A 12,382-nucleotide genomic window follows, 5' to 3' on the forward strand; every position below is an offset into this window, starting at 1 on the left:
AAGACCACAGATCTGCCAGACTGTTCCCTGGTGTGTTTATGTGTACATACACACACTAATAAAAAGAGGGAAATGTGGATGGCTGTCACAAGGGAATATAATTTCTCCTTAAGAAAGACCTATCCTGGGGCCATGATGATATCCAAGCCCAAGCTGCTGATGAGGATCATGTCTGGGTCTGTGGTCCTGCCATAGCCGGGGGTCTGTGTTGATGTCCATGGCCCATGGTAACACCAAAGGCCACAAGGATGCCCAAGATCTAGGCTGCAACCTGCGGCCATGTTGGTATCTGAAGGCTGTGCCACCACAGGGGCGATGATGATCTGGGTGGCCCTGTACTGCCACCACAGGGCCATGGTGTTGTCCGGGCCTGGGCTGCTGCCTAGGGCCATAGGGCCCTATCTGGGTCCATGGCCCTACTGTAGCCAGGGTCTGAGTTGATGTCTGAGGCTCTTATTATCACCAAGGACTGTGTGGATGTCTGGGGTCTAGACAGTCACCTGAGACCATGTTGGTGTTTGAGGGTTGCCACCAAGGCCATACTCATCTGAGTGACCTGTACTGTCACCAGGGCCATGGTGACATCTTGCCCGGGCTGCTGCTAAGGGCCATGTCTGGGTCTGTGTTCCTGCTGCAGCTGGGGTCTGTGAATATGTCCGCGGCCTGTGCTGCCACAGGGGGTCATAGGAACCATGCCTGATGAAATCTGAGGGCTGTGCTGAGCCAGCCCTGCCCCTCACTGGACACTGGGCAGGAAAGCTGCCCCTCTCACCACCATTCCCCGCTTGGGAGAGATGAGCCCCGCCCCTCACCACAGGCATGGGAGAGAGGAGCCCCGCCCCTCACCACAGGCATGGGAGAGACGAGCCCCGCCCCTCACCACAGGCATGGGAGAGACGAGCCCCGCCCCTCACCACAGGCATGGGAGAGAGGAGCCCCGCCCCTCACCACAGGCATGGGAGAGAGAGCCCCGCCCCTCACCACAGGCATGGGAGAGACGAGCCCCGCCCCTCACCACAGGCATGGGAGAGACGAGCCCCGCCCCTCACCACAGGCATGGGAGAGACGAGCCCCGCCCCTCACCACAGGCATGGGAGAGACGAGCCCCGCCCCTCACCACAGGCATGGGAGAGACGAGCCCCGCCCCTCACCACAGGCATGGGAGAGACGAGCCCCGCCCCTCACCACAGGCATGGGAGAGAGAGCCCCGCCCCTCACCACAGGCATGGGAGAGACGAGCCCCGCCCCTCACCACAGGCATGGGAGAGACGAGCCCCGCCCCTCACCACAGGCATGGGAGAGACGAGCCCCGCCCCTCACCACAGGCATGGGAGAGACGAGCCCCGCCCCTCACCACAGGCATGGGAGAGACGAGCCCCGCCCCTCACCACAGGCATGGGAGAGACGAGCCCCGCCCCTCACCACAGGCATGGGAGAGAGGAGCCCCGCCCCTCACCACAGGCATGGGAGAGAGAGCCGGCTCTGCCCCTCACCTGAGGGGGGAGGTCCCAGTGGCCCAGACCAACCAGCTTAGCTACCACCCAGACCCACATCCTGGGCCTTGGCTTGGCCCACCCTAACATCCACCCATCGATGACCTGCTGGAGTGTGTGAAGGGACTGGGCCCGCGATAACCACAGGATCTCCAATGACTTGGGGCAATGTCTGAGAGGCATTTCGGTGAGGATCCAGTGATGATGATGGGCCAAGGACCCTTGAGCCGGACCAATGGCTCCTTGCAATGAACGTTCTGTGAGTGGAGCTGACTGGACAAAAGGTGTCTGTGTGACACACCAGAGCACCCAGAGACACTAGGAGGAAGGAAGAGGTGTTGGAAAGACGGAGGAGCCAGGTGGTTTTTGTTTTGTTTTTTAGTTGACTTTTGAGGGGGTTCTTTTGGGGGAATGCTGCAGGGGTGAGGAGAGAATGTGAGGGACTGGGAGGTGAGCAGGATTGGGTACATGATGTGAAATTCCCAAACACTCAATAAAGAATTATGTTTTCTTTTCTTTTCTTTTTTTATTTATTTTGTATACAGCATGTATGACCAGAAGAGGGCACCAGATCTCATTACAGATGGTTGTGAGCCACCATGTAGGTGCTGGGAATTGAACTCAGTACCTCTGGAAGAGCAGTCAGTGCTCTTAACTGCTGAGCCATCTCTCCAACCCAAGAATTATGTTTTCTTAAAAAAAAAAAAAAAAAAACAAAGACTATCGTTTACACAAACATGGAGAAGGAAGAGGACACCATGTGAGTGAAACAGGCCAAGCCCAAGAGCAAATAGCCACGTTTTCATCCACATATGCAGTGTAAAGATGCCAAACTTGGCATAATGATGGTTTCTAGATTCAGAGGGTTGTTAGTCAAAGGACCAAACAATATCAGTGTGATAGGAATAAGTTCAAGAAATCTGTTATACTTCACAATAATGATAGTTAATGTAGGTAGATGGATGGATGGGTGGGTGGGTGGGTGGGCGGGTGGGTGGATGGGTGGATGGGTGGATGGATGGATGGATAGAAATATATATACATATAAACTGCTGGGAACATACATTTTTAAGTTTTTAACCACAAAAAGTATGTAAGGAAACCTATGTTAAATAAATGGATTTAGGCATTCCAGAATGTATACCTAGTTATTACTTGTAAGGGCCAGTGAGATGGGTCGAGTGGGTAAGGGTAATTACTGCCAAGTCTAGTGATTTGAGTTCTGTTCCTAGAACGCACAGGTTGGAAGGAGAGAACTAACGCCTCTTGCTCTTTGACCTCCATATAATGCCCTGTGATACACACACACATATACATACACATGTGCATGCACACACACAAAATAAATGCCCTGTGATACACACACATATATATACACATGTGCATGCACACACACACACAAAATAAATGCCCTGTGATACACACACATATACACATGTGCATGCACACACACACACAAAATAAACAAATGTAAAAAAATTGAAATATGTAACACTCTATTACACAATATATGTTATAATGAAATTTAATATTCTCTCCCTTTTTTTTCTCAAGACAGAGTTTCTCTGTGTAGCTTTGGAACCTGTCCTGGAACTCACTCTGTTGACCAGGCTGACCTCAAACTCATGGAGGTCCTCCTGCCTCTGCCTCCTCATGCTGGGATTAAAGTCATGTGCCACCACCACCTGGCTAATGTTCTCTCTTTTCTGAAAGATTTTATTTTGAAAAGAATCACACCATACTAATCTAAATGTCTTAAAACGTCAAAAACAAGGTGTCAAGATTGGGTACATCAGAGCACTAAGAACATTTTGTGGTTTTGCTAGGTATGAATAAAGATTCAGATTGCTACATGACTTGGGGACATAGAGTTGCTTTCTATAATGGGCCAACAGCAATTTAAAAACAAAAGACTTAAAAGGAAAGCAAGTGACTACTATTCACCAAAGTGCACAGCACTGCCTTGCACAGTCCCCACACGAAAACGTCTAAAGCTGTTGAGGTATGTCAGAAGTTTACAGGAAATGAGCCCATAGTAAGTCTCAAACAGTGAACACTTTTTCCCATCATTCATTTCTCTCCATGCCAGGGATGTTTCAGCATCCGTAGCTTCTGAAGATGTAAAGATGAACTTGTAGCAACATCTGTTATACACAATGTGTCTTTCCCCAGAAAACCTTGAGCTGTGGATGGGTATAAGGCCAACCAGCTTAGCACAGATCCCTACAAATACATCAGCAGGTACCATTATAGATGCCTCATTCGATACCACGTACACCATCTGAGCCACATCTTGGGACATTATAAAGGCCTCACCACTGCAGTAGTCTGGGTAATATTTTTCTGGGTACTCACTAAGAGGGACAAATTCTTGGCTGTGGGGGTCTCTGTTAGGTATATCCTGGTGAATAACCCTTCCTACATAGATACCTTCCAAGTGTTCTTTTAGACTGAGGAGATAGTCTACCAAGCCTGGTAGATTGACAAACATTTCTTCATCAACTTTGAGGATGAACAGGGCATTAGGACAGAAGGCCACAGCCCACTGAGTCATTGAGATGACCTTCAGGGTTTGGTTTTCAGAACTGTCCAAGAAGATCCCTTCAATGATATCGTTATTCTTCTGAGACTCTATGTCTATTTCTTCCTGGGTAGTTAACAGAGCTGGCATTCCCAGAGCAAACAGTGTGAGAATCGGATATCCTTGGACACTGGTCACACTACCCCAGGTTTTCCTGATGAGCTCCCGTCTTGTTCCATTCTCTGGGCTACTGAAGATAAGAGAGAGCAGAAAGATGGTTTTCCCATTACATGCCTCCGGCTGGCTCAGAACATAATACTTGGAAAGATTGCTTTTTACAGATTCCATGTTCAGTTTTCTTGCCTTGTTCTTAATTTCAAGAATTTTGATATCGACATGAGGCAAAGACCGTAAAAAGTATTCTTCCACAAAGTCAGCTCCAAAGAGCAAGGCATGAAACAGTATGACATTAAACAGAATGAAACACCACTGGTGAGTCCGAAGTCTGCAGAATGTCACCTAAGTAAGACAAAGAGTTAGGCGCCTTCATTTCCATCCCTGTTTATTCCACCCACCAACCCTGCAGGGGCTTCTCACAGTACTCAGCAGCACATTCTATATAAGCGTTTATTATTATAACCTCTCTTCTAGATTGCAGTCTCACAGGTCACAAGCCATATGTGTCTCTCTTCTCCAGTGTTTTCCAGAAAGTGGCTACGGAGCACAATGTTAGCTGTTTACTTCCTTGTTTGAGTGGAAGTTCAGTTTATACATACATACATATATATATACACACATATATGTACATTTTACATATATATGTATATATGTATATATGTATATACTAGATACTATGTGAGACACTGGAGATACAAAGATACAAAGAAGCATCAGGCATAGATATATACTGATAATACATATAAAGTGATACCATTGTGATTAAAACCTACAGGGAACATACATATAGTTCTTTCTCTAATGGAAGCACTTAGATCGATTTCCTCTCTAATTACAAAAGTCAAGAATAGTTTTCCATGAAGTGGTCGCTTTGGATGTCCTGGCTACTCACACCCTGGCTATTTATCAGACATTTACAGTTTAGAATAACTTTCAATTTACTCTAATACTGAACTAGAATCTGTTTTGACTGACTCTCATAACTCATCTGACATGCTTATCGATGTGGGTAGATTCCTATTATCTTCAGAGCGCATTCTCTTCAGAACCCGAGGTGGACCTGTGCCAAGCTTACTCCACCTCACGCAGAGGGAGGGAAGTGGAGTGTCCATCCAGAAGGGAGCATGCAGAATTGTAACAGAGCTAGGGAACTTTCAAGGATTCAAACTGTCTGTTAGGACCTTCCTGTTACAATGAGCTACCTCATACTGAGCAGTTGCTGTGTGCCAGCCACTATGCTGGGCACTTTATACTTACGGCATTTAGCCCCAGTGAAACCCCTTTCAGACAGACTAACTCCCAAATTTTACCAGACCTGAGAGGTTTGATAATCTGCCCAAGAGCATGCTGTGGGTAAGAGATTGAGATAGGCTCAGAGTTCGAACTCGAGTCTGTCACTGTCTAAAGTTCACTTGGAACCACTGAGGAATTCTGACCCCTCCCTCCTTTGCCTTCGCCGTGCCAATTGAATAGGAAAAACAAAACAAAACTGGCAGTTACAAACTGCGCTACCTGCCATTTTTCTCAGTGCTAATGATTTACATGCTGAACAACCTATTTTAATAGCTATCAAATACTTCAGAGGTGATCAGAAACTTACCTGCATGTTGTCTGTGAGCAATTTCAGGGCTTTGGGAATGACTAAGTTCATATGCCAAGTTATGAGCAACAGAATGTCGGGATAACTGCAGCCGGACAGCAACTGCAGTAAAGGACTTTGAGCCTCAAACCTTAAGGATAAGGTTTCTTGCTGATCACCCTGAGCTTCTGTCCCAGAATACCTGCTGCCTGCATAGGACAGGACAGTGCATGCTTATCGTGTTACAGCTAGTGAGAATCCAGAACAAAGGCAGAGAGCAAACCTTTTCATGTCTTCACCCTGCGTGTCTCATGGAACAGACTCCTTATCGTTGTGTTGAGCTCCAGGTAAATTACAAGTGGAAGTTCAAAGAACTCTTCACCTCCATCATATTTGCACAGCATCACCTCCCAAAGAGAAAAACAATGTGTGGGTGTCTCTCGGGAATTATGCCTAATCCCCAGTACATGCACAAGGTAAAACTGCTCTAAACATTAAGGAATACATGTGATCCCATGGGGTTTTTTTCTCCCCCCAAAGAAACATCATATAGTCAGTGTGTCTCATTGAGAAAGATTCTGAATTCCTGGTTTAAGTTATGTAAGTTATTCACTAAATCATAAGAAATACTGTTGGATGGTGGTGCATGCCTTTAATCCCAGCACTTGGGAGGCAGAGGCAGGTGAATGTCTGAGTTCAAGGTCAATATGGTCTACAGAGTGAGTTCCAGGACAGCCAGAGCTACACAGAGGAAGCCTGTCTAGAAAAACCAAGAAAAAAGAAAAGAAATACAAACCACCATAAACCAGGTGTGGAAGTGTATGGCTTTAATCCCAGCACTTGAGGTGCAGAGGTAGGAGGATCTTTCAGGTGGAAGCCAGCCTGGTCTACAGAGCTGGTTCCAGGACAGCCAGGGATACACAGAGAAACCCTGTCTCAAAACATCAGTAAAGAAAAAGGAAAAGAAAAAGGAGAGAAAGAGAGAAATACAAACTACCACACCTGAGCTACATGAAACCCTGTCTCAAAACCACCTCCACAAAGAAGAAAGAAAATTCCATTTATTTCATCTTAACTTATACTGAGGAAATTCAGCATTTGGTATGTGCTCTTTTCTAGAAATGTGTAAAGGCTATACTAAATACTGTTTCTACTTGAAGGCTGATTTCAGTAAATAAAATTAAATTTATTTTCTTTTTTGTTTTTGTTTTTGTATTTTGTTTTCGTTTGGTTTTTGAAACAGGGTTTCTTTGTGTAGCCCTGGCTGTCCTGGATCTCCCTCTGTAGACCAGGCTGGCCTCAAACTCACAGAGGTCCATCTGATTAAAGGAGTGGGCTACCATGCCCAGCAATGAGCTTATTTTCATATTCTTGCCACAACCATTCTGCTCCCGTGCCAGGAGTTATTGCATCTCCCTCCATATCTGGCCTCCTTGTCTGCCATTTACAGCCATTTTCTTGTTGATTAAGAATGAGTCCTGCCATCATGAGGTTTGCAGACAAATGGATGGAACTAGAAAACATCATCCTGAGTGCGGTAACCCAGACTCAGAAGGACAAATGTGGTATGTACTCACTCATAAAGTGGATAAATAAGTGGATAAATACTAGATATAAAGCAAAGGACAATCAGACAACCCACAGATCCAGTGAGGCTACCTAGCAGGGGGACCCTAGGATGACTGTGGCTTATAATAAGTTTTGGTTTTGACCAATCATCACTGGGCAAGCTTTAGTGAAACATTCCACTATTAGGATGAGAATTTGTACCGTATCAAGCTGATGAAAGTATATGCTGGCTGTACTTTCAGGAGGGGAGGCTAAAATCTTTTTAGATTATGGATTAGCTATAGAAAAATGTCTGCCGTAAATCAAACAGTGAAGGGGAAGATGAATAGGAATCTCACTTACACAACTTAAGTAAAACATAGCTCTCTGAACAGATGAAGAAAGGTTTCTTCTGTATCCCAGAATCTAATCAATATTTATATCTATAATTCAGCTATTATTTGGCTTAAAGGGGCTTATTGGGAAATGTTATCATTTTTACTATTTTCTACAGAGAAAATATTTTCCAGTTTCAAATAACCCTGGACTTTTGAATTATAACCTGTTTTTATGTTAAAGAAAAAAAGTATTAGGGAAAAAAAAAGAAGGAGTCCTGTAGCTGGGCGGTGGTGGTACATACTTTTAATCCCAGCACTTGGAAGGCAGAGCCAGGTGTATCTCTGTGAGTTTAGGCCAGCCTGGTCTACATAGCGAGATCCAGGACAGGCACCAAAGCTACAAAGAGAAACCCTGCCTCAAAAAACCAAAAAAAAAAAAAAAAAAAAAAAAAAGGAGGAGGAGGAGGAGGAGGAGGCTTGAGCTGGGCAGAGGTGGCACACGCCTTTTATCCCAGCACTCAGGTGGCAGAGGCAGGTGGATCTCCAGGAGTTCAAGGCCAGCCTGGTCTACAGTTAGGTCTAGGACTGCCAGGGCTGTTACACAGAGAAACCTTGTCTCAAATAAATAAAAATAAAATAAATTGCCAGGCACACACCTTTAATCTCAGCACTTGGGAGGCAGAGGCAGGCAGCACTCTGTGAGTTTGTGGCCAGCCTGTTCTACAGAACTAGTTCCAGGACAGCCAGGGCTGCACAGAGAAACCCTGTATCAAAAAACAAAAACAAACCAACAAACAAAAGACTAAGTCCTTAGGGGAAGAAAAGGGAAATAGAAAAATCAAGAAAATAGATTTTGTTGAGAATGCCATAATGAAGCAATATTTTGCATACTAATTTGAAAAATAAGTTTAAAACTACTGGGCAATGAAAAGGAACTATGGCCACACCCAGAGATACACATACACACACAAACACACAGATACACACAGCAAGCAAGTTCTTAAAGTTGAATATGTTTTCTCGACAACTATCATCTAATCTTGGAAATTTTTACGAAGTGGGAAAATCTAATTTGAAAATCCAAATTAAAGGGAGTTTTTATATGTACTAAATCTAACAATTAAATGTTTCTTATATTATGTTTTTGCATAATTACATTTTTGCAATTTTCTTTTTTCTGGGTTTTTTTTTTCTGGTTACAAATTTTGCTCCCAGATCTTCTCTGGGCTTCAAAATTTACAGCTCAGTTTCTTTTTCTATGAGAAGTCAATCAATGTTACCTCTGGGGAAGCTCCATTTGAAATCTGCAGTTTGATTTATCAAACATCTACCCTGTGGAGGTTGAGACCAATGCAGCAAATAGATATTGGTGCATGGTTTTCCTTCCAACCTTCCCCCTTTCATACAGGTTGTCAAACCTGTATGTCCATCAATTTCATATAACGCTGCCATTAGTCAGTTTCTGGTGTAGACGTTGATAGTGGCTCCATGTTGCCTGACAGACTAAATTTGTTCTCTTGGGACCTGGTTTTGAGGATCAAACATTTGGCTTCCATCACAAACCACTATTTCCAACACTTGAAATGCTCTAGACGGTGTCAGGTAACTTGGAATTTTGCTGAGGTCCACTACGAACTGCATATGTGACTCTGTTGTCTAGACTGTGTGCTGTGTCTGTAGAGTAGTGAATTATTCTGTCCAGTATGGCAGGTTTTAGCCACATGTAGCTACATAATGTGAATTAAATGAAACATGGTAGGTGTATTTCAAGTGTTCAAAACAAGAGGCTTATTCAAGGGAACCAAGAGAACATCTTCATTATTGCTGAGGCCTTATTGGTGCTCTTAGGTAAGATACAGGTGTATGTGTGCCTATGAGTATAGCTAATGAGCCCAGATAGGCACAGGGGTTAGTTGGTGTTCTGAAGTTGATTTGCGCTTAAATCCTATGGCTGCTAGTGACTGTAACTGTAGGCAAGATACCCAAATCCTCTTTAAATATAGGAATAATAATAGTAACTACCTTATAAAGTTGTAGGAATTTAAATAATAGTGCATATAGTGTTTGCATGTGTGGACACAGTTCTGGTCCTTTTGTTTTGTTTTTTATTCGAAACATGGTTTCTCTGTTGGAGCCCTGGCTGTCCTGGAACTGGATCTGTAGACCAGGCTGGCTTTGAACTCGCAGAGATCTGCCTGCCTCTGCCTCCTGAGTACTGGGATTAAAGGTACATTGGGTGCTATTTGTAGTTGGACTTTTTCCTCAGGACCGCCAGCTCCCAAATAATGACCACAGAGACTTCTTATTAATGGTGAAAGTTTGGCCTTAGCTTAGGCTTGTCCCATTAGCTCTTATAATTTAAATTAACCCATATCTTTTAATCTACATTGTTTACAAGGCTTGGTTGCCTTTACTCTGTACTGGCCATCCTGCTTTCTCAACATCTGGCTGGAAACTCCATCTTTCTACTTCCCAGAGCTCTCTCTGTCCAGAAGCCCCTGCTTTGCCTCCTGCCTAGCTATTGGCCATTTAGCTTTTTATTAAGCCATTCACAGTAAAGGAATATTCCACAAGAGTGGCCAGGTGCACTCGCAGGGGGGTGGGGGCAAAGATGGCAGCAGCAGGTGTCTCTGCAGGGGCAGCAGGTGTCTGTCTCTGCAGGGGTGGCTTTTAAGGAGAAAAGGGGAAGTCTGTGCTGGGATGAGCTGAGAAGTCCTGACTAGACAGGTTAGTCAGCACAGCCAAATTATGAATTTGGTAGTTGGACCTTGGTGATCAGCCTCAGGATTGAGACGGGCATAAGGAATTGGCCAAATAGGTAAACAGACCTTGGTGGCTAGCTTCAGAATGTGCAAGTGTCTGAATGAGAGAATTTGCCGGTTTAGCAAGGGAGGGAAGCGGGAGCACACGACCGGCTGGCACCACGTTTGCTGCGCTGAGGCCTGCTGGGTGCTGCCTTGTGCCCTCCCGGCCTTGAGCAAAGGAACTTCCAGTCAAATGGCCTGCTATACTACCCTTACGCCAGCACCAGCTATCTAGAACACTCCAAGGACATCTTGAGAAAAATGCACATTGCATCTGATCGCCCCAGCTCCTGAGGGTACAACCCCATTTAGGGCTGCATGAAGCAGTCTGTACCAGACTGTAACATCACAGATACTAGTGAACTTAGATGACCTACACCAGATGCAGAGCGTTTCTTCTGGTGACCTAGCTTAGGGTCCAGATACTCAAGACCTATATTTAAAGGACTGGACCGAGTATCCCAAGAGCAAGTTCTCAGTACAAAGGAAATGTATTTCCTCCAGAGGCACAAAGGGTTGGTTTTAAAAAATAAGTGGCGCTGGTTACTGCTTGAGAAAGGTCATGAGGTACGAGGCAACTCAGTATCAGAGCTTTATTAGGAGGAATGGGAGAACAGAAGAAAGCATGGCCAGGCCTGGGGCAGAGACATGTGAGAGGGGAGAAGGGGGAGGAGGAGAGAGCAGAAGGAGAGGGGAGGAGTCTTGTGTCTGGCTTTTTTTTTTTTTTTTTTTTTTGGTTTTTCGAGACAGGGTTTCTCTATGTAGCTTTGTGTCCTTCCTGGAACTCACTTTGTAGCCCAGGCTGGCCTTGAACTCACAGAGATCCACCTGGCTCTGCCTCCCGAGTGCTGGGATTAAAGGTGTGCGCCACCACCACCCGGCCTGTGTCCGGCTTTTTAAGGATTCCCTGGCACAGGTGGGCTTACGGAGCTATGCCACAGATGAGCAGATTGCGTAACAACGGCGCATGCATTACGCAATCACGCAGCGCACAGATGACGTAAGATGTAAGACCCCTTACTTAGCTACTGAACTTCGTATGTACGGTCATGCAGCTGGAGGAGTGGCAGAATCCTAACACAAAGGTCAGGTAATAATAAACAAAGACAGGAGACAGAGGATGAGGGACAAGGAGACAGGAACAAAGTGGGAGGATATTTGCCCCGGAGGAACAAAGAACTTCTTCCGGATAGAGGGGACAGGTGTGGCGCATAGGCAAATGGCAGTTTATAAAGGGAAACCCTGTGTTAGGATGAGTTAGTATATTTTGATTGGACATGTTAATTGGGTGGACCAAATGGGGCTTTTGATTGCTTGAGTTTAATACTTTGATCGCTGGACCTTGGTAGTCAGCCTCAGGAGGACAAATAAAGGAATACCTTGGTGGCTAGCTTTAGTAATGTAACCTAACAATGTAGCAAGGCATTGGGGATGAGGGAAGGAGAGGCCTGCCAGAGCATGCTGGCCATGCCCAGGCCTATAGGAGCGCTTCATGTCTAAACCCTCCTCCTGGTCCTGCTCTCGCTCCTGTCCCACTGCTGCCCTGGCTGCTGCTGTCAAACAGCAAGGCAAACAAAAGCTTTCAAAAGAAAAAGAGAAAAAGGCCAGGTGGTGGAAGTGCACCCCTTAATCCCAGAACTCAGGAGGCAGAGCCAGGTGGATCTCAGTTCAAGACTAGCCTGGTCTACAGAGGGAGTTCCAGGACAGCCAGAGCTACACAGAGAAACCCTGACTGGAAAAACAATAAAAAAGCTATCACATAGCAGCATTGGAAGAGCTTCTCTTTGCTCACCATGATTTGGATTCGAGCCAGCTGATAAATTGTTAATCCCACCACTTGAGAATAAGACCACTACCACAGTTGAAAGCAAAATTCAAAGCAAGTCTTAATTAAATACTGGCTAGGTAGATAGGATCTGGCC

General features: G+C 45.3%; 1 protein-coding gene across 3 annotated transcripts in view; it reads right to left on the reverse strand.

Moving 5' to 3' along the window:
* Nucleotides 1-12,382, reverse strand: part of B3galt9 (beta-1,3-galactosyltransferase 9) — a 54,927-nt gene that overhangs the window by 11,790 nt on the left and 30,755 nt on the right. The window contains exons 1-2 of one of the 3 annotated variants that reach the window (XM_076568815.1): nt 5,792-6,036; nt 3,003-4,533 (exon numbers count right to left, since the gene is read on the reverse strand). The exons of 1 other annotated variant lie outside the window; for it this stretch is intronic. In XM_076568815.1, coding sequence (XP_076424930.1) covers nt 3,430-4,533; nt 5,792-5,842 — 1,155 coding nt within the window. In that variant the 5' untranslated portion in view covers nt 5,843-6,036 and the 3' untranslated portion in view covers nt 3,003-3,429. Of the gene's footprint in view, nt 1-3,002; nt 4,534-5,791; nt 6,037-12,382 lie in introns of those variants that run through there. One more of the 3 variants, XM_016007165.3, reaches the window with a different exon arrangement.

The sequence above is a fragment of the Peromyscus maniculatus genome, chromosome 4, assembly GCF_049852395.1.
Source record: "Peromyscus maniculatus bairdii isolate BWxNUB_F1_BW_parent chromosome 4, HU_Pman_BW_mat_3.1, whole genome shotgun sequence".
Lineage (NCBI taxonomy): Eukaryota > Metazoa > Chordata > Mammalia > Rodentia > Cricetidae > Peromyscus > Peromyscus maniculatus.